Source organism: Nematolebias whitei, chromosome 15 (assembly GCF_014905685.2).
Source record: "Nematolebias whitei isolate Nwh7 chromosome 15, NemWhi1, whole genome shotgun sequence".
NCBI classification, from domain to species: Eukaryota; Metazoa; Chordata; class Actinopteri; order Cyprinodontiformes; family Rivulidae; genus Nematolebias; species Nematolebias whitei.
In genome coordinates, this window is record NC_056512.1 from 12,820,588 (window position 1) to 12,848,236 (window position 27,649).

The 27,649-nt window shown below is 41.5% G+C and overlaps 1 protein-coding gene across 1 annotated transcript in view; it reads left to right on the plus strand.

The window, feature by feature from the left end:
• The first annotated feature begins 2,144 nt into the window (after window positions 1-2,144).
• Window positions 2,145-27,649, plus strand: part of smim22 (small integral membrane protein 22) — a 50,856-nt gene continuing 25,351 nt past the window's right edge. The window contains exons 1-3 of the mRNA XM_037689319.1: window positions 2,145-2,177; window positions 15,066-15,206; window positions 23,467-23,537. Of these exons, the coding sequence (XP_037545247.1) occupies window positions 15,077-15,206; window positions 23,467-23,537 (201 nt within the window). The 5' untranslated portion in view covers window positions 2,145-2,177; window positions 15,066-15,076. The remainder of the gene's footprint in view (window positions 2,178-15,065; window positions 15,207-23,466; window positions 23,538-27,649) is intronic.

Genomic DNA, 27,649 nt, shown 5'->3' on the forward strand with positions numbered 1-27,649 from the left:
TTAGCGGCCATCTTGGAGGAGGAGCTGCAGGCAGTGGTACTCTTACAAATAAAGCTTATTCTGATTCTGATAAAAACTCTAGACATAATTGATACATCATTCTTGTCTATATTGACTATGTTAAAGTTTATCTTGTTTTTCTGGTGAATCTGTTCAGCGACCCCATGAGACGGTACCCAGAAGAACTGGACCAGCAGGTGAGAGAGCAGCTGAAGAGCCTCAAACTGTATTTGTTAAGTTAGTTTATATTTGTTGAGCAGTATCAGCTGCAGTTTGGAAGACTTGTGAGGACTGAAGCTGATTTTAACAAGCTGTGCATTTATCCTGAATTTCTGCAGTCATTTCTGCAGAGTAATCTGTGTTTTCACAGATTATTCAACCTCTGGGATGGAGAATGAAGCTCCAACATGACCAGACTCAACATCGCTCTCAACACTGGAACTTCCAGAAATGTTTTTATTGTGGGGGCCAATGGAAATCCTGGGGTGACACCAAAAAAAAAAGCCAGAACAGGATTTGATCAGATTGATCAATTCAATTCAATTCAGTTTATTTATATAGCGCCAAATCACAACAAAGTTGTCTCAGGGCACTTTACAGAAACATTCACATACATAAAAGCCAATGAGTAAAGTTCTCTGTCTAAGGAATCCAGCAGACAAGTTGAATCTTGGCTTTGTTGCAGTCTCCCATCCTGAGCAAGCACAGTGGCAACAGTGGAAAGAAAAACTCCCTTTTTAAAAGGAAGAAACGTCCAGCAGAACCAGTCTCAGGACAAGTGGCCATCTGCTTTGACCAACTGGTCAGGGTGGCTGTGTCTGAGTGGTTAGAGCAGTCGTCCTCCAATGCGAGAGTTGGGGGTTCGAATCCACCAGCAGTCACATGCTGAAGTGTCTCTGGGCAAGACACTGAATCCCTCGTAGCCTCTGATGTGTGTCCCATCAGTGTATGAATGTGATCTAAAGTTCTGATTAGTCTCATTAGAATGATTTGTTCAATTAGCTTTGTAGAGATCTAGTAGAGTGCTGTATGAACAGGTAAATGAGACACAGATTGTAGTGTAAAGAGCTTTGAGTGTCTTGAAATAAGATAGAAAGGCACTATATAAGTACAGTCCATTTACCATTTGTTATTTTATTGTCATATGCATATTATTTAACAAATACAGCAATGCAGGAGATATGGAACCATCTTCTGATAGAAATAAGTCTACATTAGTTTTTTTATTTACAGTTGATGTTACTGAGAAAAGTTACGTCTTATAGAAGCCTACAAAAATTAATTTAATGAATTTACATTTATTCAAACATCAAACCTTGTGAGACCCTGCATCCTGATGTTGAGGACATTGATTTCAGTCCTGCTGTCATCGTTCAGGAAACTTGGTTTTAGGTTTTGTTTTTACTGTTCTTATTCTTTCGGCTGCTCCCTTCCTCAGGGGTCACCACAGCAAACCTGACTCAACCACAGACCACTGAGCTACCACAGCCCTCTGTGTGGAACAGAGAGCTGCCATGTAGGGTGCCTGGGGGAGGTGGGGGGCCTTGCTCAGGGCCAGGGCCTGGGGTGGACCAAGCGAGGGTGGAGGCAGGCGTGGATGCTTCTCTTTCCTACCCACATTATTTTTATGTTGTCGGTTTGGAGAATTGAACCGGCGACCTTCCGATCACAGGCTCACCTTCTCTAACCTCTGCACCACTTCTTTCTCTTTCCCCTCAGGTTTTGTATTTAATTTTAAACAAAATAAATAGTTATATGTTTAACTCCTTAATGCTCAAAAACAATGTTTCTGTGTTTAAGAGGTTCATTTGAATGTTGAACCGATAGAAAATGTGCACTAAACACCAGCTTGGGACTCACGAGGATAAGTGTCTTATCAAACAGAGCTAGTGAAAGGGGGGCACACATTTTTTTAAGAAGTGGCCATCTTCCCCGGATCATCCCTCCTTAATGGCGCCCCTGTTTGTGAATCACCTTTAAACCACTTATTTCTTCTGACCATGCGTCTTCATGTTGCTCTTTGCTGAAGATAATTTCTTCTAAACAAGAAGGACGGGTGGACCAGAAGGAGGCGCTAAATCAACAACTTCCGGTCCAGTCCGAAGAACTAATGAGAACAGGTGTGCTTGTCCGTCTCCGTACCCGGAAGTGAGAGAGCGAAACGTTTGTGTTTACAGGTAAGTTTATCTGATTCACACAGCGGAGGTTAGAGCTAACACTTCCTGACAAACTGCTGAAGGGGAAGATCTGTGTCAGAACCTGCGGGTCCAAACTAACCAGAGCCTGTCGTCATGGCGCCTCACCTGTCTGTTGAACCAACGAGCTCTTCAGCAGGTGGAGACATTTAAAAAAATTAAAACTTTGTTACTGCGGTCCTTTGTAGTGATGATGAAGAAACTGTTACCGGTATTAGTAAAAACGGTTGTTTTTGCCTGCTTAGTTTAGTGTCAGGGAGGACGTTTGTCCCGTAGACATAAATACGTAAACGCCTCGAGCAGCAGTACGTCAGAGCGGCCGCCATATTGGATGTGGCAGAGCTGCAGGTCAAGTAATACAAGGAAATAAACTGAAGTTCATAAAGTATGTTATAACAGTGTTTTAAGTTGATCCCTGTCATTCACACACACTAATATATTTAGAAAACAAACAGGCACCAAAGACATTTGTAACTTTTAACATATATTAAAAATATTTACTCCTTAAATGTTTAGATTAAAGGTAAGAACTAAGTCATATTTATTCTTTTGAGTGTTTACAACTACTACCGTGTGTAACAATATTACTGTGGTTACAAATTTAGAAATATTCATATCCATCCATCCATTTTTTTTTTTTTAAAGCTTAAAAGCTTCTCGGTGGCAGGGCCCCAGGGGTGGATGAGATTCGCCCAGCGTTCCTTAAGGCTCTGGTAGGACTGGGCCATATCATATCATTCACAATAATACCGGTAAAAAAAGCTTGCCCGTGCAAAAAATGACATCATGATATGCTAATTTCATGACGTAATATGTCAGGGTGCCCCGCCCCTTTAACAGAGCAGAGCGCACCGAACGATCAAACCGAATCGTGCACCCCCCCCTCCATCTGTCGGTAGTGATGGGTCTGACGACACCGAAACCTCGGTGCATGCGCCGAGCAAACAAGGCGAAGCCCCGTGTCGGTGCGCGTATCTCTTTAAGGAGAACCACGTGACCGATACAGTTACTGTATCGTTTGGTTGTGAACGCGACAAATTGTATTTATAAGGGAGAAAATGTATCGACACGTTTGTGGGTTTTGTTGGATGGAGATAGTTTGTGTTCTTTGCTTTGCATTGATTTTTGTCTTGTCATTGAATACCATGGATCAACCAAGGAAGAGGAAGTTTTTCTCCCGTGTGAGATCATTTTAATCTTATCACGGAAAAAAAGGTAAATGATTATTCCATTTTTGTTTCCACTATTGATACTTTTTCTTTCGAGTTATTCTAATTTCTTTCTGAAGGATATTTGAATTAGTTTACATGGACTAACTTTTATTTCTGTTGTAGGTGAAAACGCAAATATTAAATTACCCTACGCTATACAAACTTGCAATGAAATTCTATGTATGCCGTCATCATCAGTGCCCTGTGAAAGGGTGCTCTCAAAAGCAGGAGAAATGGTTTGTAAACAACGCAATCGCCTCGACTCAAAGATGTTACAGCAGCTGAAGTTTCTAAATAAAAACGTGTAAATGAACCTTGTTCAGTCTGTTTCCAGTCTTTATTGAATTTGCCTGCAATGACCTATGCTGGTGAAGATTCTCAGTCATCCAGGACATGGTAAATCCAAAAACATTCAAGGCAAAAACAACTGGACTTTATTTGTTACAAATAAAGTCCAGTTGTTTTTGCCTTGAACGTGTTTTGGATTTGCCTGCAATGACCTTTTAATTCCAGCAGAAGTGATACAGCAACACAGTGTCGAAACAGTTAGAAAATGTGCCATACACCCAATGAGGCCTCATCTGCCCATCACTACCTGTCGGTACTGGTGTGACGCTAATTATTTGTGAGCAATACTAACTAGCTAAAAAGGTAAAAACAACGTGCGGCTCAGCTGTCTCTCTATCCGGCTCTAAACTGTAGGTACAGACAACTCAACTGTCTCTCCCTTTCCCTGCTCTAAGCTGCCACCTGTCTTTTTTCTCTCTCTCCGCACCCCGCTCTGAGCTGCCGGTGCGGGCTACGTCTCCCCAGCTCTAAATTGCCGATACAAACACGCGCAGCTAAACTCTGTAAATACGGTATTATAATCTAATTTACAGATATGGGTTTAGTAGCCCAGTGTTTCATGTGGGTTACACAAGCACGAAGGTGACAGTGGAAAAGAAAAACTCCCTCATGAGGAAGAAACCTTTGGCAGAACCAGGCTCAGGACAAGCAATCATCTGCTTCGACCGGCTGGGTTTGAGAGGAACAGATACAAAATGGCAGGTCAAGAATCACATGTTAAATGGTTAATGGTAAATAAACTGTAGTTATATAGAAGCTTTCTATCTTATCAACATACTCAAAGCTCTTTAAACTGCAATCTGTGTCCTCATTCACCCATTCATACAGCACTCTACTAGATCTCTACAAAGCTAATTAAACAAATCATTCTAAAGAGACTAATCAGTGCTTTATCACATTCATACACTGATGGGACACACATCAGAGGCAACGAGAGGTTCATTGTCTTGCCATGGGACACTTTGGCATGTGACTGCTGTTGGATTCGATCCTCCAACTCTCGCATTGGAGGACGACTGCTCTAACCACTCGGCCACAGCCGCCCTAGATCTATACAAAGAATAATCAGTGCTTTATCACATTCATACACCAATGAGAGACACATTGGAGGCAATGAGGGGTTCAGTGTCTTGTCCAGGGACACTTCAGCATGTGACTGCTGGTGGAATCGAACCCCCAACTCTTCCACTGGAGGAGGACTGCTCTAACCACTCAGCCACAGCTGCCTGTGTAAAGACAGAAATAATTTCAAATGAAAACTATTTGTTTGTAACTATTCATTTTAAGAAATGGGTTCAATTTGTCCTCCAGTAGTCTAAGCCTATGGCAACATAACAAGCCAACCCTAACTATAGGATTTATCATAAAGGAAAGTTGTCATTCATTCATTCAACCTTTATTTATACAGTCTCATTGAGCCACGAGGACTTATTGAGGGACCTGTTCCAGACAGAACAGATAACAATAACACTAAACTATAGTAAAAATGCACTTAGGGTGCATTCACACCAGCCCTGTTTAGTTCGCTTTAATCGAACTCTAGCTCGTTTTCCTAGAAAGTCCGGTTCCTTTAGGGAGGTGTGAACGCGCCATCGAACTCTGTCACGGAACAAAAAGGTGAACTCTGGCCCGGGCTAAAACCTAGGTCTCGGTCCGGTAGAAGCGAACTCCAGCGTGGTTCGAGTACAGTGTGAATGTAAACAGACCGGGCCCCGCTCCGCAGGGTAAACAAACACGCATTTCTCTTACCTTATATGGAGCCGTCAGCTGCCTTGTGTGGAAAAACAATATTCTCCGTGGTCTTCTGTCTCATCTTCCACTCATGCTGAGTCCATGGTTGAAAAATGACAAAATATAACTCCTAAAACTGCTAAAACTTGATGCCACTTCGTTTTTATTTTTATTTACAGAAGAAGAAGACGACGTGTCTTCAGAGGTTTTTGTGTCGTTTCTTTCAGTAGTTCTTGGTACAGCGCCCCCACAGGCGAGCGGGGGAACAGGTTGGTTCAACAGGTTGACTCGACTGCACAGTGCAGTGTGAATGCAAACGCACCAGCTCAAATGTAAACAAAAGGTCATGAATATTGGTCCTGAACCGAACCGAGTCTACCGGACTATCTGGTGTGAAAACGACCTTAAAATAAGAGTAGTGTTATAAAAAAATTAACCGGGGTGAATCCTAATCTTAAAACTGGACAATGTGTCAGCCTCACGGACAGAAACTGGAAGTTGGTTCCACAAGAGAGGAACCTGATGACTGAAAGATCTTCCTCCCATTCTGCTTTTGGAAACTCTAGGGTCCGCAAGTAAACCTCCAGTCTGAGAGTGAAGTGCTCCGTTGGGAAAATATTGAACAACAAGATCTGTAATATAAGATGGAGCTAGGTTGCTGAGGGCTTTGTAGGTTAGAAGTAAGATTTTGAATTCTATTCTGGATTTGACAGGGAGCCAATGGAGAGAAGCTAAAACTGGAGAAAAATGATGTCTCCTACTAACTCCAGTTAAGACTCTGGCAGCAGCATTTTGGATCAACTGAAGACGTTTTAAAGAAGTATTTGGACACCCAGATAATGAACCATTGCATTAGTCCAGTCTAGACGTGACAAATGCATGAACCAGTTTTTCTGCATCATTTTTAGATAAGATGTTTCTAATTTTAGTGATATTATGCAGGTAGAAGAAGGCAGTTCTAGTAACGTTTTTAATGTGGGGGTTAAAAGACATGTCCTGATCAAAAATAACACCAAGATTTTTAACATTAAAGCTGGAGGACAGATTAATGCCATCTAAGGAGGGAGAAAACTGAAAAATTAATTCCTAAGATGCTCAGGTCCAAAAACTAAAACCTCAGTTTTGCCTGTGTTCAAAAGGAGAAAATTTAGGGTCATCCAGGTTTTTATATCTTTAAGACATGCTTGTAGTTGAAAGTAACTGGATGGATTCATTGGGTTTCATGGACAAATGTAAATGTGTATCACCAGCATAACGATGATCAATAATTCCACATTATATTTATTGTCGTTCATATGAAATGCATAGTGAATGCAACAAAATTGTCCTATTTTTACGTTTCAAGTTGCCAAGTCTCTAGAAGATGCATCCATTATTATCATTCCAGGAGACCAGGTTCCCCACGCTGCACAGGTGAGGCAGGTCTGCCAGGAGAGGCACCAACACCCTGTTTCTTAGCAGTGAAGGATGATGTTAAAGGTGCTAAAAGAACTGAGCCTCCACACCCTGAGCAGCTGCAGCAGACACATGACCGACCATCCTCCACCCACATGGGGCTGATTGGATCATTCTGATTTAACGTGATGTAGGAGCAAGGTCCAGCTGATCTGACTGCTGTGGAACACTTGTCAATCAGTAATGTGATCTGTTTATAAGAAGTACACAGATTCTACACTCTGAAGGTTTAATGGGTCAGAAAATCAGAACCAACCAGTGAGTCCTTGAAGGTCCTAAATGTTGTCAAGAAAACTTGAAGAGGACAAACCACCTCAATCTTTCACAGCACTCAAGTTATTTGAAAACGAAGACAGAGTGTGAGGGAATTTCTGCTGCAGATAAGTGTGTGACGGGATCAGTCAGGAGCTGCTGATCAAATGTATTGATTAACTGATCAGCATCAGTCTGCTGCTCTGGAGCTCACATCCGAGGGTGTTCTGTGACAAAACATCTTCTGTCTAAAACAGACGTGGGCCAGCAGTGGTCCTTAGACACTCTTCATCTGACCCCCAATTTCAGTTGAAAATAAGTTACAACCCTTGTTCTTAAAAATGGGCACCAGCAAACTTCTCCATTCCTGAGGCATTTTCTCACCCTCAAATATGACATTGAATATTTGAGTCACAAACCTCACTGCCATCTCTCCAAGACATTTCCAAACCTCTACTAGTATGTCATCAGGTCCTACTGCCTTCCCCTTCTTCATTCTTTTCAGAGCTTTCCAGACTTCACCCTCACTAATCTTTCCCACTTCCTGGTCCACAGTTTCTATGACCTCTACTCTTCTTTTTCTTTCATTCTCTTCATTCATTAGCTCCTCAAAGTACTCCTTCCATCTTCCCATCACACTCTCCTCATTTGTTGGAACATTACCTTTTTTTTTATTTTTTTTATTTTTTATTCAGATATTGACATCAACATTTTGCATAGCTCACCTCATAGACAAAATTTGTTGGTATAGCTTAACCAAAGCTATGACAAATAAGCATTGTTCATTTTCAAGTCCATGTGGCTTTACTCAAGATCATTTCCTTATGTCTATCCAGGTTTTGTTTGTGGGAACATAGAAAGAAAATTTTAATAACAAACTAACAGGGTCAGAGAGTGTAGCTGTAACAGCTGTGTCAGTTAAAAGTGTAAATCCACAAAAACTTTACATCGAATCAATGAATTTGGTTTATAAAGTACAAACTAAAGTCAGGTGGCATCCTTTCATATCGAATTATTTGTTTCTCTCAAAAAATTAAATAAATAAAAAATAAAAATAAATAAATCAATAAAATAAAAATAAAAAAAAAACAGATTATTTCTGGCATATATATTTTGAGATATTGTTCCCATTTATTCCAATGTTTAAAAAATAAGTCTGTTTTTAAATTAACTGTGAAGGTTATTTTTTCCATTTTGTAAATATCTGCCACTATTTGAGCCCATTCTCTAGCAGTAGGTTCTTTCTGTACCATCCATTTTTTTGTAATTGCCTTTTTTCCGGCCGCTACAAGTATATTCCATAGGTATCTGTCAACTGATTGCATTTTGGGGGTTTTGCATCCTAAAAACATGGTTTTGAAGTTCGATGGAATGTTGATTTGAAAAATGTGGTTAAATGTGGCATTTAAAGCGGCCCAGTATCTTTGGAGTATAACAATCCCAGAAAACATGATAATGATGGGCATTCTGACAACCACAGTTTCTCCAGCATTGAGTCAGAGTCAGAGTCAGAGTCAGAGTTTCTTTATTGTCATTCGCACCTCATGTGGTACATGTGGTGGAGCGAAATTATGTACACAGGGTCCCAGTTACATCCAACAATAAAATGTATAAGAAAAACAGTAATAACATCTAAGATATGAACTAAGAAAAACATAAACTAAATATACACTAAGCATTCATAACATAAAAACATTGAACATCAGCACAAACATGAACATTAGTCTGTGTGAGCGGATGTGCACGCATGAACACATCAACATTGTAACAGATCAGCAGCAACATGAAACAGATCAGCAGCAACATGATGTGGTTTTTCACAGTGATTATTCTGGTTAGAGATTCATGAGTCTAATAGCCTCAGGGTAGAAGCTGTTCCTCAGTCTAGTGGTTCTACACTTAATGCTCCTCAACCTCCTTCCTGAGGGGAGTGGGGCAAAAAGTGTGTGTGCTGGATGAGTGGGGTCCTTCATGATGCAGGTGGCCCTCTTCCTGCATCTGGAGGTGTAGATGTCTGATGGTGGGGAGGCTGATTCTGACAGACTTCTGTGCAGCCTTCACCACTCTCTGCAAAGGTTTTCTTTCTGCAGCTGTGCAGCCTCCATACCACATGTTGATGCTGGAGCACAGGATGCTCTCCACTGCACACCTATAGAAGGAGGTGAGGACTGAGCTTCCCAGACCAGCTCGCCTCAGCCGTCTGAGGAAGTAGAGTCTCTGATGAGCTTTCTTGATCAGGCTGGTGGTGTTGCTGCTCCAGCTGAGGTTGTTGTTCAGATGCACACCCAAGTACTTGTAGCTGGAGACCACTTCCACCGCAGATCCTCTTATGTTCAGGGGGGTGTAGATGCTTTTGTTCCTTCTGAAGTCCACAATCATCTCCTTTGTCTTCTTCACATTGATGTGAAGGTTATTCTCTTCGCACCAGCTCTCCAGGTGTTCCACCTCTTGCCTCTAGCTGGACTCATCATTGTTTGTGATGCATCCCACCACCGCTGTATCATCTGCAAACTTTACAATGTGACAGCCTGGATGGGTAGCTGCACAATCATATGTGAGCAGAGTAAACAGAAGGGGGCTCAACACACATCCCTGAGGAGAGCCAGTGCTGAGGGTTATGGTGGAGGAGGAAAAGTTGTGGATCCTCACTAACTGTGGTCTGTTTGTTAAGAAGTCTAGTACCCAGTTGCAAATGGAGGGGCTCAGTCCTAGTGTGGCTAGTTTGTCCATCAGGGTTTGGGGGATCATGGTGTTGAAGGCGGATGTGAAGTCCACAAAGAGCATACGGACGTAAGAGTTTTTCTGCTCCAGGTGGTTGAACGCAGTGTGGACCACAGAGGAGATGGCATCCTCTGTTGATCGGTTCTCACGGTATGCATACTGATGAGGGTCCTCGTTGATGTTGATGGTTGTTTTGATGTGAGTCATGACCAGTTTTTCAAAGCATTTAGCGACTATCGGGGTGAGGGCCACTGGCCGATAGTCATTGAGACCAGTCACTGTAGAGCTTTTTGGGACTGGGATGATGGTGGCAGTCTTCAGGCAGGTGGGAACTGTCTCCAGGGTAAGTGAGGTGTTAAAGATGTCTGCCAGCACCTCACAGAGCTGATCAGCACATTCCTTCAACACTTGTCCGGGGATGTTGTCTGGGCCAGTTGCTTTGTGCGGATTAATCCTCCTGAAAGTACTCCTTACTTCTGCTGAGGTCATGCTGAGATGCTCTTCATCCGGTGGTGAGGTGAGTCTGGTGCTGGGTGGTCTGTTCGGGTCTTCAAAACGTGCATAGAACTTGTTGAGGGCATCAGGCAGAGATGGGTCTTTGGGGCATTGTTCGCTCCTTCCTTTATAATCTGTTATGCACTTAATGCCCCTCCACATGCTCCGAGGGTCTTGTGAGATGAATTGACCCTCGATCCTCTATGCATATGTGGCCTTGGCCTTCTTGATACCAGCAACCAGCTCTTTTCTTGTCTTACTCAGCTCCTCTGAGCTTCCAGACCTGAAGGCAGTGTTCCTGGCTTCCAGCAGGGTACGCACCTCTGCATTCAGCCAAGGTTTTGTGTTTGGGTAGCTTTTAACATTTCTGATAGTGGAGACGGTGTCAGTACATGTACTAATGTAACCCAGAACTGAGGATGTGTATTGGTCTAGATCAAGCGATCCTCCATTTTCAGCAGCTTCTCTGAAAACCTGCCCGTCTGTTCGGTCAAAACAATCTCTCAGTATGGGGCCACTGTCCTAGATCCAGCATTTAACTTTCTTTTGTACCGGTATGGAGCGTCTCAGCGGGGGCATGTAAGCAGGAGCCAGGAAGATTGAGATGTGGTCTGACAGTCCTAGGTGGGGGCGGGGTTCGGCTTTGTATGCATCTTTAACGTTCGTGTAAACACGGTCCAGCGTGTGGTCTCCACGTGTCGGAATCGCCACATGTTGATAAAAGCTTGGGAGACAGTCCTTTAGATTCACGTGGTTAAAGTCTCCGGCTACAATGTAAAGAGCCTCGGGGTGTTTGCTCTGCAGCGAGCTGATGATATCATGAAGCTCCTGCAGTGATTCATTAGCATTAGCGTTCGGAGGAATGTAAACGACAGTGATGAAAGTCACCATGAACTCGCGGGGTAGATAATGTGGCCGGCATTTCACTGTTATTTGCTCCAAAGCCTTCGAGCATGAGCTATTTACAACAGTACAGTTCGTGCACCAACTTTTACTCACGTAAATGCATACTCCGCCTCCCCGTGATTTCCCCGTTGGCTCGCTGCAGCGGTCCGCTCGAAAAAAAAGTCTGTCATCCAGCTGGAAGACTGTATCCTGCGTTTCGCTTGTAATCCATGTTTCTGTGAGGCAAAGCACGCGCACTTCTTCATCTCTTCTGAGGCGCCCGCTCTCAGACGAAGTAAATCCACCTTGTCCAACGAGCGGACATTCGATAGAAAGAGAGAAGGCATGGGGAGTTTACCGGCTTTAGCGTTAGCTCGTAGCCTCACATTTGCCATCTCCACATCATTGCATTCAGTTTTTATTCACAATTTGTTTAGTGTCCCAACTTTTTTGGAATCCGGTTTGTACTATTCCTACTTAGCGGTTTTTCACTTATCATGGGGCTGCACGGTACTTAATTCTTAAGTAAAGGTTTAATTACATCAGTGCTTCTCAATTTTTTTCTGTTACACCCCCCCCCCCCCCCCCACCCAGGAAGAAGTAAACATGTTGCGCCCCCCCAACCAAGAAGGACCATCAGCCTAACATGACCATGTGAGCAGCTGGTTTTGGTTGTCAGCAGCAAACTGGTTGATCCATTCTGAGAAGGTGCTATTTAAGAGACTGAGCTGAATACAGCACCTCAGACTGAGGAAGTCTCTCAGATGAGAGACGAAACATTTCTATTTTTTTTTATTTTGCTTTGTTTCGTTTTTTGTTTTTTTTGAATGTCCAGAGGACCAGATTAAACTTTTTTGGATTTTTCTACCTGGATTATTGAGCATGCATCAGGATGTTATATACAACACTTTAACCTACAAAACAAATATGAATAAAACAATTTGTGCTGATTAAAAAAATATATATATATTATCAAAATGAGGAAGTCAGGATTAATGGCTACAATGAGCACGTTTTGCAGTGCACAGCTTTTTGAAGCCAAGTTTGAAACATGATCCTGCAGCTCTCAGCTCAATGTTTAACTGGACTGGACTTGGTCTCAGTGCAGAAACAGCAGAGGAGTCGCAAAGAGTGCAAGCAGGCTGGCTTGGAGTGGGGGGAGTGGGGGGGGATGCGCTCACAAGAGAAGAACCTGACAAGTTGTTTGACATAAAATATATTTTGTTGTGCTTTGACAATCAATAAAACTAAAAAATGTTGTCAACATGAAAGAGGAAAGAGGGGGCAGGTGTCGCTCTCACTTTGAGTTTATACTCTTTGTTGCTGCGTGCTGCGGATAAAATGCGTCCAGAGCGGAGGACTAGTTAGAATAGTCCTAACATTTATTAAACATTACTTCTGTATTTAAAAAAACACAAAAATTGTGCTTTGACAAACTAAAAGCCAAAACAAAAAAATTGTTAAAGAGGAAGAGGGGCAGGTAACGCTCTCCCTTTGAGTTTATTCTCTGTTGCATGTGTGCTGTGGGTGACAAGCATCTAGGGCCGAGTACCGAACTGAGGTTCTTTTATAGCACCGACCGAACTGCACCGGTCGGTGTATGTATTGAAACGTCACTCTTCTTTCGGTGTCAAGTTTCGGTATTGGCTGTAACGTGTCACGTGGTTTCAGCATGCAGAAAGTTGTTCCATGTTTTTCTGCGAGGAGAGAAGAGTTCATTAGCCTCCCCCTCCTCCTCTCAGCGTTAAAGTCAGCCTGTGAGTAGAGCCTGAATGTCCTGATTCATTATCTCCACGACCGGACTCTTCATCAAAGAACTCCGAGGATGGCTCTGTGCCTGTGCTTCAGCTGGTGAGTTTATGTTTGTAAGCGTAACTGCAGCTTAACACGTGCATCGCGGTGAAATAAATTATGATCCATGTAAGGGTAACTTTAAGATATTAGTGTGTACATTTATTTTATCTACGTGGCTAGCTAAACTCAGAAGCTAACTAAAGATTGACAGTAACATAAATCTTAGCTTGTAAAACTGCTCATCCATCCAATCAGCTGCTTAAACAGTTCACTAATGTTCACTGTTTATGTTAATGTTCTCCTCACAGGAGCCTCTGACCCTGATGTGAGGAGGACAAAAGAAAAGTGAGGTGGGGGCCACAGGACAGTCAGACTTTGTTAAAAGTTTATTGCTTTTTCTACAGTGGAGCTGCACAGTGGAGGTAAGTAAACTGTAAAGGATTTTGTTGACCAGTTAAACTTTTCTCTCTCAGCCTAGATTTATGTTTTTTGAGGAATAATAACACAAACATGTTATTGTTGATGTTTTGTTCTCATGTCAATTAGGGAGATGATCAGAGCCCTAAACCCCAGAGAACCACAGAGAAGATTCAGGAAGAGACACAGATGTGCAGATGTCTGCATCATCACTACCTCATTGAATCCAGTGACCTGCTGGTGGAATGTGAGGGGCAATATGTCAGTGCTATCAAACTGACAACAAGGTATCTGTGTGTGCAACAAGCATCATCTACAGCCTCAGAGTGAACATGTTCTACTGCTGGAGACACCATCAGCAAGGAGTGGGCTTGTTTGTGTCCACAGAAAGAAGACATGTTGATTTTTCTGAAGAAAAACTCTTAAGTGAAAAGGTCTTCAGTGTGTAGCAGTGAACATTAGACACCGACGTGTCACTGGTTTGTAACTGGTCTTTTGACCTGGAAATTATTTGTTTGTTTTTATGTAAGAAAACTGCTTGGAATAGAAAAATACCAAAGTTAAAAAATAAAACTCACAATTTGTACTGTAATGTGTAACGTAATTTTATTCTTGTTAGAATTAATATTAATTACAAAATTGGTACCGAAAAAAGAACCGTCCAGGAACCAACACCGAAGTGAAGGTACCGACACCGGTACCGATACCGATTTTTTTAGAAAGGTACCCAGCCCTACAAGTGTCCAGAGCATCACCTCTGAGGAGGTGTCGGAGTTATTTATTTCTCAGCAGCAGAGGGAAGCGACGCAGTTCAAGCATGCTCCCCAAACAACAAGACAGCCATATTTGTTCATAACTTTATTATTAGTGAGCCTGAGAGTTGCCGGGTTTTAGCAAACAGTTGCCGAACGCACCCTGACAAAATGAAAATGGTGAAAAAAATAAAATAAAAAAACTACTCCCTGCCGCAAAATGTTCCCCGGGGTCACATGCCCCACTATTTGAGAAGGTCTGAATTACATCAGCCTTAAATCTCTGTGGTACATAATTATTCATTGGAGACAAATTAAGCAGATCCAAAATGTGAGCATCAATTAAGGGAAATACCTCTTTGAACAGTCTGGTTTCAATGGGATCTAGCAGACATGTGGATGGTTTGGATGAAGCTATTATTTTTGACAATTCAGAGAGCTCAACAGGACAAAAACAGTCCAAACATAAATCAGGTTCTAGTGACATTTCTAAAGTTGCCTCATCTGACAGTGAAACAGAGGCAACAGTTGGAAGGATGGTTTGAATTTTCTCCTTAATTGAAATAAGTTTATTTATAAAAAATCTCATAAATTCATTGCTGCTTAATTGAAAGAGAGTGGACATTCTTTCTTTATGGTGTTCTTATTTTGAGCTCAGATTACAATCTGGAAGTAATCTTTAATTTACAACACAAAGACTGTCTTGTTCTAAAAGGAGCAAGCTTTTTAAAACATCAGGCCTGATGTTTGTTCTCCACGTCACCACTGAGAACCCAAGCTAACTGCAGCATCCTCCATGTGTTTCACAGAAGGTGCTGAAATGGATCAGAGGAACACCCAGCAGGACTTCCAGGACCAGTTCAATGATGTGGTCTCCAGACTGCAGTCCAAGCAGTTATTCCAGTCCGACTGGGACATCGCTGCTTTTGTGCTCTTCTTTGCATTCTTTGGTAAGCTTGATCAAACTGTTTTATATCTGCAATGAGAGTTCCACTAATTCAAGGTTCAAACTGACTTGGATATATTGAAGGTTAAATGTCTCTGGACCTCAGGCTTTCTGTCTCCTTCAACAAGCTTCTGATAGGATTAAAGTTTGTAAGCTCAATCATCCAGGTAGATAACAAAAAAAGGTTAAATCATTTCATCTGGACCAGTTTCTTTAAGGGAGAAAGTTTCCTCTTCCATTCAGAAGACTTCATCAGTCTGTGGCCTACTAACCAGATCTGTCCCATAAGTAGCCCTCACTGCTGTGTTTCAAGCTACTATTAATTATTTCTCCAGTGCATTTAACACAATCCAGCCTGATTTGCTTTGTCAGAAACTCCAGAAGACTCAGGTGGAGGCCTCAACAATCGCCTGGATCAAAGACTACCTGACGGACAGACCACAGTTTGTGAGACTGAAGGGTTGTGTGTCTAACCAGGTGGTCAGTAGCTCAGGAGCACCACAGGGGACTGTACTCTCACCATTCCTTTTCACTCTGTACACCTCAGATTTCCAGTACAAAACAGACTCCTGTCATCTGCAGAAATATTCTGATGACTCTGCAGTAGCTGGGTGTATCAGAGATGGACAAGAAGCTGAGTACAGGGAACTGGTGGACCGCTTTGTGGCATGGTGTGGAAACAATCATCTCATCTTGAATGTGAACAAAACAAAGGAGATGGTTGTAGATTTCAGGAGAATCAGGAACATATCCAACCCTATTTTCATCATGGGAGAAGAAGTGGAGGTGGTGGAGAAGTATAAATACCTTGGAGTTCACCTGGACAACAGACTGGACTGGAAATGCAACAGTGCAGCCATCTACAAGAAGGGACAGAGCAGACTGTACTTCTTGAGGAAGCTGAAGTCCTTCAACGTTTGCAGCAAGATGCTGCATATCTTCTATAAGTCTGTTGTAGAGAGTGCTGTCTCTTCTGCCATCATCTGTTGGGGTAGCAGCACCAGAGCAAGTGACTTAAAAAAGATCAACAAGCTCATAAAGAAGGCTGGCTCAGTTCTGGGGACTCCTCTAGAACCTTTGGAGATGATTGTTCAAAGAAGGATTCTTCATAAAATGAAGAACATTATAGACAACCCTCAGCACCCTCTTCATCAGACTGTCATACAACAACAAAGTGTCTTCAGTCAGAGGCTTCTTCAAATCCGTTGTAGGACAGACCGCTACAAGAGATCCTTCCTGCCCACAGCCATCAGCATCTATAACAACTCATTAATGAAACCAGGATGATGAGTTACCCAACATATAATTTCCCTCTGGGATTAATAAAGTATTTTTGAATTGAATTGAATATATATATATATATATATATATATATATATATATATTATATAAGTGCTATGTGTTGTCATCATTGTATGAGAACATACAATGATGAAATTAGTTCTCTGCATTTAACCCATCACACTTGGAATACACTCAGGTGGAGCAGTGGACAGCTCTGTAAGCGCCCGGCAAGTAATTAGGGATTGGGTGTCTTGGTCAGATACACCACAACATGTGGGCATGGCTGGGGATTGAACCTGGGACTTCCAGGTCCCAAGTCGGCTGCCCTGCCTCTACCCCATCTCGGCCCTCCATCTGTGGCTTTAAAAGCAGGAACTTCTTCTTTGGTCCTCTCAGTTCATGGAGATGTAAACCCGGCCTGAATGTGGACAGTAGTGATGTGACAGTACATGTACAAGTATTGATACTAAGCTATTATGGTATAGATGTCTCAGGTAACTATCAAACAAGGTCATATCCCCCTCCCCCTCATTTGTTTATTATTATTTTTTTTGCCAACTGCTCCAACAGAAGAGGAGTAAAGAAATGCCCCTGCTGTAGGTCCCTGTACAGCTCTCCATGTGTGAGCCTTGTGCATTGTGGGTGCACCACAATGGGACCGGGTGTGTCCACTGGTCCCAGAGCAGGATGGATGGACAGACTACTGGGAAACAGAAATAGCTTCACTGTCCAGCCACAGCAGTGTGTGTTTTACAGCTGGTCAGAGTGGGGAAGCACTTTTTGAAGTATTTTCCTAACAAAAGCTTTATTACATTTTAGTTTGACTTTTTGAAACTTTTTGTTTCACACATGGTCTTTAGACTCTGTTGAGTTTAAATCAGATACAGTAAATAAGTCAATGCTCCATGGCTTTGATTTAGTCTTGCTAACTTTGATCCCCTCCATGTGAAAGCCTAAATACATACTAAAAAATAAATAAAGAAAGAAAAAAAATAGCATTTAGCATTTGTGTTTTTGTCCCCTGTAATGGAGCAAACGGGGGAATTGCCCGAAAATAAGAGCGGTACCAACTTCCATTCTGGTGTGTGGCTGCTTCTAAGTGAAAGAGAGGTCACTATCAAACATTGAGTTGCCAAGTCAAAATCCAAGACGGCCACCACCACACACATTCTCCTGTGGAACAAGATCTTCTTATCCACACTCGTGTGTCTCTGGATATTTTGTCTTCCAAAACAATCTTTTTAAAGCCTTGAGATGGTTGTGTGTAAAAATCTTAGCTCATCAGTTTCTGAAGTACTTCAGACTAGAGGTGAACCACTACAAGTTTTTCACTGTGCAATGTTAATCTTTAGATAACAGGTCAGCCACAGGTGCTGCTCATAAAATTAGAATATCATGAAAAAGGTGATTTATTTCAGTAATTCCTTTCAAAAAGTGAAACTTGTATATTATATTCATTCACTACACACAGACTGATATATTTTAAATGTTTATTTCTTTTAATGTTGCTGATTATAACTGACAACTAATGAAAACCCCAAATTCAATATCTCAGAAAATTAGAATATTACTTAAGACCAATAAAAAAATGATTTTTAGAAAGGTTGGCCAACTGAAAAGTATGAACATGAAAAGTATGAGCATGTACAGCACTCAGTACTTAGTTTTGGCTCCTTTTGCCTGGATTACTGCAGCAATGCGGCGTGGCATGGAGTCGATCAGTCCGTGGCTCTGCTCAGGTGTTATGAGAGCCCAGGTTGCTCTGATAGTGGCCTTCAACTCTTCTGAATTGTTGGGTCTGGTGTATCACATCTTCCTCTTCACAATACCCCATAGATTTTCTGTGGGGCTGAGGCAGGGGTGGGCAAACTTTTAGACTCGCGGGCCACACAGAGTTCTATAATTGGAGTGAAGAGCTGGGCCAGGAACAGATGATAGTGTTTGTGTGATGTTACACCCCAGCGCAATAACAGCCACCGGGACGCTATTAATTATGGGCGATTCCACCTTCTGCACCACTCAAGCAGACACTAAATCAGGATTATATGATAGAAAAGTGATTTTATTTACAACAGTGAAATTATTGACTTTGTGGAGTCTTACCAACTTCAGGCCCAAACAACAAGCAAAACAAACCACTGGATTTTCTCTTACCTGAAGAAAAATAAAATTCACCAAACCAGAAGTCTCTTACCTCACTATGCTAATGGAATACAGGAGAAAAGTTAAAATAAAGTGGCTGCTCACCTCTACAAACTCCTCACAAAACTTTTTACAACTACAGGATCTAAAGTTGATGACAGGTCAGCTGTGGCAAGTTGGGAATGGAAGCAGACATCATCCTCCTGCAGCTCCTCTATGCAGCATCACAACAGAGTACCTGCACAATAATTCACACACACATTTTTGTCTTTTACTTTTTTTTTTGTTGTTCACACACAATTTAACAGTTTCACACACACACACACACACACACACACACAAAGCATGACTTACAGCGATTCCTGATGGATGAAAAATAACATCATGGTCGGGTTTTCCTCTTTCACTTTATCCTGGATTCTTGTCAGCAGCCCAACATGTTTTCCAGTTAAATTTGGTGATGCGTCCATTGTGATATTGTCAACTTTACTCCACAGTAGCTTCATTCTCTTCATTTGGAAAAAAGCTTGCTAGCATAGTTAGCAGTTAGCATACTGCACTCTTTGAAAACCGCAACAGTTTCTTGGCATAAAAACTACCTTTGATTGGACATCAGTGAAACAATATGTTGTTGCTCACTCTATATTAAACACTCGGCACTCACTGTACACTTTTCTTTTCTTTGATAAGACCGTTTTTACAGATGAGTTTGTAGGGCAAAGTGTAAATAAAAGTAAAGAAGAAGAAATTACTTCTTCTCTACTGTTACTTTGCCTCGAATGCACGCTAGTGTGTGTAGTGCTCCTCTACTGGGGAAATGTGGGAATTACAGGTAAAACTACACCAGTTTTTTTCCTATTAAATTCAGTTTTTCAAATATAATTTGGACCAGTGGCAATTTTAACCTCTTTTTGGGGGTGCTTAAGCACCCCTAAATGTAACAACTCAGCACACTTGAAAAATAAAGTAAAAAAAAAAAAAAACTTTTTTTTTTTTAATTGTCCAAATTTTGGACAATTTCAGCAGGCCATTTAAAAAGCCCAACGGGCCATATCGGGCCGGGGTTTGCCCATGCCTGGGTTAAGGTCAGGCGAGTTTGCTGGCCACTTAAGAACAGGGATACCATGGTCCTTCAACCAGATACTGGTCACTTTGGCACTGTGTGCAGGTGCCAAGTCCTGTTGGAAAATGAAATATGCATCTCCATAAAGTTGATCAGGAAGTAGGAAGTGCTCTAAAACTTCCTGGTAGATGACAGTGTTGAACTTGGAAAAAACACAGTGGCCCAAAACCAGCAGATGGCATGGTCCCCCAAACCATCACTGACTGGAAACTTGACACTAGACCTCAAGCAACATGGATTATGTGCCTCTCCCCTCTTCCTCCAGACTCTGGGACCTTGATTTCTAAAGGAAATACAAAATTTACTTTCATCAGAGAACATAACTTTGAACCACTCAGTAGCAGTCCAGTTCTTTTTGTCTTTAGCCCAGGCGAAACGCTTCTGACACTGTCGCTTGGTCAAGAGTGGCTTGACAACAAGGAATGTGACCGCTGAACCCCTTGACTTGCATACGTCTGAGTGTGGTGGTTCTTGAAGCACTGATTCCAGCTGCAGTCCACTGTTTGTGAATCTCCCCCACATTTTGGAATGGGTTTTGTTTCACAATTCTCCAGGGTTTGGTTATCCCTATTTGCTTGTACACTTTTTTTCTACCACATCGTTGCCTTCCCTTAGCCTTAATGTGCTTGGACACAGAGCTCTGTGAACAGCCAGCCTCTTTAGCATGACTTTTTGTGTGTTGCCATCCTTGTGCAAGGTGCCAATGGTCGTCTTTTGGACAACTGTCAAGTCAGCAGTCTTCCCCATGATTGTGTAACCTACAGAACTAGACTGAGAGACCATTAAAAGGCCGTTGCAGGTGTTTTGAGTTAATTAGCTGATTAGAGTGTGGCACCATTTCTCTTCAATATTGAAACTTTTTACAATATTATAATTTTCTGAGATACTGAATTTGGGGTTTTCATTATTTGTCAGTTATAGTCATCAACATTAAAAGAAGTAAACATTTGAAATATATTAGTCTGTGTGTAATGAATGAATATACAAGTTTCACTTTTCGAATGGAATTATTGGAATCAACTTTTTCATGATATTCTAATTTTATGACCAGCACCTGTAAAACACTGATTGGTTTTTATTTTTATTATATTTAACCAATATATCTTCAGTAAGCTGATGCCTCAACGTAATTGTCAGTTCAAATTATTTATATAGCATCAAATCACAACAGAAGTTGTCTCAGGGCACTGTACAGAAACATTCACATACAAACCGGATTCCAAAAAAGTTGGGACACTAAACAAATTGTGAATAAAAACTGAATGCAATGATGTGGAGATGGCAAATGTCAATATTTTATTCGTAATATAACATAGATGACAGATCAAAAGTTTAATTGGAGTAAATGTAACATTTTGAAGGAAAAATATGTTGATTCAAAATTTCACAGTGTCAACAAATCCCAAAAAAGTTGGGACAAGTAGCAATAAGTGGCTGGAAAAAGGAAATTGAGCATATAACGAACAGCAAGAAGACCAATTAACACTAATTAGGTCAATTGACAACTTGATTGGGTATAAAAAGAGCTTCTCAGTGTGTCAGTGTCTCTCAGAAGCCAAGATGGTAAGAGGATCACCAATTCCACCATTGTTGCGCAGAAAGATAGTGCAACAATACCAGAATGGTGTTACCCAGCGTAAAATAGCAAAGACTTTTAAGTTATCATCATCAACCATGCATAACATCATCAAAAGATTCAAAGAATCTGGAACAATCGCTGTGCGTAAGGCCGTAAAACTCTAGTGGATGCTCGTGATCTCCGGGCCCTTAAATGTCACTGCACCTCAAACAGGAATGCCACTGTCAAGGACATAACAGAATGGGCTCAGGAGTACTTCCAGAAAGCATTGTCAGTGAACACAATCCAACGTGCCATCCGCCGTTGCCAGCTGAAACTCTACAGTGCAACGAGGAAGCCATTTCTAAGCAAGCTCCACAAGCTCAGACGTTTGCACTGGGCCAGGGGTAATTTAAAATGGAGTGTGGCAAAATGGAAGACTGTTCTGTGGTCAGATGAGTCACGATTTGAAGTTCTTTATGGAACACTGGGACGCCATGTCATCCGGACCAGAGAGGACAAGGATAGCCCAAGTTGTTATCAACACTCCGTTCAGAAGCCTGCATCACTGATGGTATGGGGTTGCATGAGCGCTTGTGGAATGGGCAGGTTGCATGTCTGGAAAGGCACCATTAATGCAGAGAACTATGTTCAGGTTGTAGAACAACATATGCTCCCATCTAGACGTCATCTCTTTCAGGGAAGACCCTGCATTTTTCAACACGATAATGCCAGACCACATTCTGCAGCAATCACAACATCATGGCTAAGTAGGAGAAGGATCCAGGTACTGAAATGGCCAGCCTGCAGTCCAGATCTTTCACCTATAGTGAACATTTGGCGCATCATAAAGAGGAAGGTGCGACAAAGAAGGCCCAAGACGATTGAACAGTTAGAGGCCTGTATTAGACATGAATGGGAGAGCATTCCTATTTCTAAACTTGAGAAACTGGTCTCCTCTGTCCCCAGACGTCTGTTGAGTGTTGTAAGAAGAAGGGGGGATGCCACACTGGTAAAAAATGGACTTGTCACAACTTTTTTGGGATTTGTTGATGCCATGAAATTTGGAAACAACAGATTTTTTCCTTAAAATGATACATTCTCTCAGTTTAAACTTTTGATCTGTGATTTGTGTTCTATTCTGAATAAAATACTAGATGTTGGCACCTCCACATCATTGCATTCAGTTTTTATTCACAATTTTAGTGTCCCAACTTTTTTGGAATCCGGTTTGTACATAAAAAAAAAGACGATCAGTAAAAGTTCTCTATCTCAGGAAGCAGCAGATTGTATTGAATCTTCATTTGGTCACAGTCTCCCATCCTGAGTAAGCGCAAAGGTATGTTCCTCCTTCCTGTTCCTCTCAAACCCAGCCGGTCGAAGCAGATGACCGCTCATCCTGAGCCTGGTTCTGCTGGAGGTTTCTTCCTGTTAAAAGGAAGTTTTTCCTTTCCACTGTCTCCTTTGTGCTTGCTCAGGATGGTAGACTATGATGAGTGAAGAATACACAATCTGCTGCTTCCTTCGACATATAACTTTTACTAATTGTTTTTTATCTATGTGAATGTTTTTGTTCAGTGCTCTGAGACGACTTCTGTTGTGACTTGGTGCTACAGAAAGTGAATAACAGTCGGTAACAATAAGTTAATAGACCTTGTCAAGTTGAAACCAACTTTTGGTACTTTCTATTAAAAGATTTATATGAATGTATGTACATATTTGAGCTTGAATGTATTCTTTTGGTTCTGTGTAGATTGGGGCAGGAGGAGGGGGCACACTGTCTGGTATCAACAATTTCTTGTGGGATCAGTAAAGTTCTATCTTATCTTATCTATGACTCTGGTTTAGCATTTAAACCATAAGAACAGTATGAGGATTGTTTTGATACTTTTTAACTCTGTACCTTGAAACCAGCCCATGATGGAGTCAAATACTGAAGAGAAAGTGTTTTTAAATGTTCCCCTTTTCATCTGCAGCCTTCACTGCGCTCATATTGTGTTCTGTAAGTTTGACTAAAAATCCTTCAAACTGGAATGAACTGGTTTTTTTTTTTGTTCTGCCCAAAAGCTGCAGATGGCAGATGTTGGAGGGTAATCTTCCTAATTCAAGTACGATTGTCCCAAGTTCTGACCCGTTTCTGTGTCTTGCTGTGCTTAGGTATGGTTCTTGTGCTTGTCATCCTGGTCCTCATCCGCTGCTGCTGTTGCTGCTGCTGCGATGATGAACAGGTAAGAATATGAACACACACCGATGTCAGAGTCTGCCTCTCAGGATTATTGCAAAGATGGTTTAGCTTCTTTGGTCAACTTCTGAACTGGTTTAGAACAAATATTATAATTCTACAGTTCTTTGTGTCCATTAATGAATTCACTTTGACAGTGACTGTCCAGTTCTTGGTCCTGTTTTATCCAATCGTTCCATGTTTCCATTTGTGGATGTAAAGTATTATCATTATGCAGATGATTTACAGCTGTACCTTTTCTGATGATATAGATCATCTGAACTCCCATTCATGAATTCAAGGGTTTGAGGATTCAAGGTTCTTTATTGTCATTTGCATCACATGTGGTACATGAGGTGGAACGAAATTGTGTACACAGGGTCCCAGTTACATCCAACAATAGCAAAAAATATAAAGTGTTAAAAGAAATGGTAAATAAAGATCTAAGATATAAACTAAGATATATGCTAAATGAATGTCCAATGGTACACTAAAAGATCTAAGATGTACACTGGTCACTAATAGTGCAACACAATACACCGAACAAAAGCAGCACGATTCTCTTAGGTTCGGTTCGGCTATAGTTCACACGCTAATAATAATAATAATAATAATAATAATAATAATAATAATCATCATTTTATTTAAAAAGTGCCTTTCAGGACACCCAAGGACACTTTACAGTAAGAAACATATCAGAAAGATTGTGTAAAAGCAAACAAGCACAGTGCAAAGATCAACAGGAATAAACTGAAATATAAAATACATAAAGAATATAAAATCCATACAGCAAAGTTAAGGATAAGCGAGTCTAAAGAGATGTGTTTTCAGAGCAGTCTTGAATAGAGAAAGAGAGGTGGTGTTTTGTAAGTCAGGGGGTAGAGAGTTCCAGAGATGAGGGGCAGAACAGGTGAAGGCCCTGTTCCCCATGGTGGAGAGGAGGTTTGAGTTATGACACGGGCATCTGAATTCTGGACCATTTGCAGCTTCTGGAGAGATTTGTTGGGGAGGCCATAAAGAAGGGAGTTGCAGTAGTCAATCCGAGAAGTCACAAGACTGTGCACAAGAATGGCTGTGGAACGGGGTGTGAGAGAAGGGCGGAGACGTTTAATATTTCGGAGATGGAAATAGGCAGACCGAGTAACATTGTTGATGTGTGAAGTGAAGGAGAGAGTGGTGTCGAGGATGACACCAAGACTCTTGACCTGAGGTGAGGGGGATAGCAGAGAGTTATTCAATTTCAATTCAATTCAGTTTATTTATATAGTGCCAAATCACAACAAAGTTGTCTCAGGGCACTTTACAGAAACATTCACATACATAAAAGCCAATTGGTAAAGTTCTCTATCTAAGGAATCCAGCAGACGAGTTGAATCTTGGCTTCATTCATGCAGGTCTGCCTCCTTGTGGTGTGACGTTGCACGTTCGTGGTGAGACGTATTGTGTCACTTCCTGTTTGTCTGTTGGTAGCTCGAGTGAATTGTTTGCTCGAGTCGTCTCTGTTTTCTGGATTTATCTGTCTTTTGCACAGTTTTTCATTCTAGTTCACAAACACACTTAGTACAGTTGTTTTTCTACTGTTGGATAGTGCTTAAAACACCTCTTATCTTTCAACACTTCTCGGTTTTTATTGGTGTATTTGGCTCTGCTTGCTCCTGCTAGCGTTAGCTTAGCATGGCTGCTGCTTCTCTCCCTGCTTCCTCTGTTTTCACTTGCTCCATGTGTCAGATGTTTAGTTACTCCTCTGCCTCCTTTAGTGGTAATGATACATGTAACAAATGTAGTCTTATGGTAGCTTTGGAGGAGAGGCTGTCTGAACTGGAAGCTCGGCTCCGCGCTGTAGAAAAACCAGTAGCTAGCCAGGTCCCCTTAGACAGCGTGGAACCACAGAGGCTAGCTCACGTTAGCGGTCCTCCAGCAGACCCCGAGCAGCCGGGACCCCAGGCCGGCTGGGTGACGGTCCGGAGCAAGTGTAGTGCTAAGGCTAAGCCCCCAGTTCACCACCGACCCGTTCACGTTTCTAATAGATTTTCCTCGCTCAGTGACACACCCGCTGAGAAGCAGACCCTGGTTTTTGGAAGCTCCATAGTCCGAAACGTGGCTTTAGGGACTACAGCGGCCATAGTCAAATGCATTCCGGGGGCCAGAGCGGGCGACATAGAATCTTATCTGAAACTGCTGACTAAGGCTAAAGCTAAATACAGTAAGATTGTTATTCACGTCGGCGGTAATGACACCCGGTTACGCCAATCTGAGGTCACTAAAATTAATGTTGCTTCGGTGTATGACTTTACTAAAACCATGTCGGACTCTGTAGTTTTCTCCGGCCCCCTCCCCAACCTGACCAGCGATGACATGTTTAGCCGTATGTCGTCATTTAACCGCTGGGTGTCCAGGTGGTGTTCTGACAACGACGTGGGCTACATAGATAACTGGAGTTCTTTCTGGGGAAAACCTGGTCTGATGCGGAGAGATGGCTTCCATCCCACTTTGGACGGAGCCGCTCTTCTTTCTAGAAATATGGCTGATTTTGTTTATCCCCCAAATTATTGACAACCCAGGGTCCAGTCCAGGAAGCCGAGTTGTAGTCCTCCACACCTCTCTGCTGCTTCTCCTCTGTTACCCACCCACACCCCATTGAAACAGTGTCAACTCGCCCACGGCTCAAATTAAATAAACCAAAAATCAACTCTAAAAATATAAACCATAAAAATCTGATTCAAATAAACACAGTTACTTTACCAGAGCAAAATCATAAAATCATTAAATGTGGATTATTGAACATCAGATCTCTTTCCTCTAAATCCCTGTTAGTTAATGAACTGATAACTGATCATCATATTGATTTATTTTGTCTGACAGAATCTTGGCTACAACAGGAGGATTTTGTTGGTATAAATGAATCCACTCCTGTTAATTATTTTAATTTTCATGTTCCTAGAACAACTGGCCGAGGTGGAGGAGTAGCTTCTATTTTTCAGTCAGGATTATTGATTAATGCCAAACCAGTTATTAGTTATGATGCTTTTGAATCACTGTCCCTCAGTCTTTCTCATCCAAAATGGAAATCAGAAAAGCCACTTTTACTAGTAACAACTAGTTATATAACCGTTATATATATATATAGTTATATATATACTAGTTATATATATACTAGTATATACTAGTTATATATATACTAGTATATCGTCCACCAGGCGCTTACTCTGTTTTTGTCTGAATTCTCAGAATTCTTAACTGACTTACTATTAAATACTGATAAAATCATCATAATGGGTGATTTCAATATTCATGTGGATGTTGAGAGTGATAGCTTAAGCATAGCCTTTAATAATTTAATAGACTCATTTGGTTTTACCCAAAACGTCCGCACATCTACTCATTCTGATCATCACACTCTTGATTTAGTTCTGACCTATGGTATAGAGATTAAGGACTTGGCAATAGTTCCTCAAAATCCTATTCTGTCCGACCATTTTTTAATAACCTTTGAGTTTACATTAAATGACTACACAGTCACTGAGAGTAAATTTCATCTCAGCAGGTGCTTATCAGAAAATGCTGTAACCAAATTTAAACAATCTCTTCCATCAATGTTTTCCTCTGTCTTGCAGAGTAATGCATCAGAGAACAGAGACTTAGATCATCTAGTTGATCATCTTACAACTTCAATGCAAATTTCACTTGATAAAATTGCTCCACTGAAAAAGAAAGTAATCAGTCAGAGGAATCTGGCTCCTTGGTTCAATTCTGAGTTACGTACTTTAAAGCAGGCATCTAGGAACCAGGAGAGAAAATGGTGCCCTACTAATGTTGAAAAATTTTATTTAACTTGGAAAGATAGTCTGCTAAAATATAAAAAAGCTCTCTGTAACGCTAGAACTTAATATTACTCATCTTTAATAGACGAGAATAAAAATAACCCTAGGTTTCTGTTTGGTACTATTGCTATACTAAGGGTGCATTCACACTAGCCCTTTTTAGTCCGCTTTAATCGAACTCTAACTCGTTTTCCTAGAAAGTCCGGTTCGTTTAGGGAGGTGTGAACGCGCCATCGAACTCTGTCACGGAACAAAAAGGCGAACTCTGGCCCGGGCTAAAACCTAGGTCTCGGTCCGG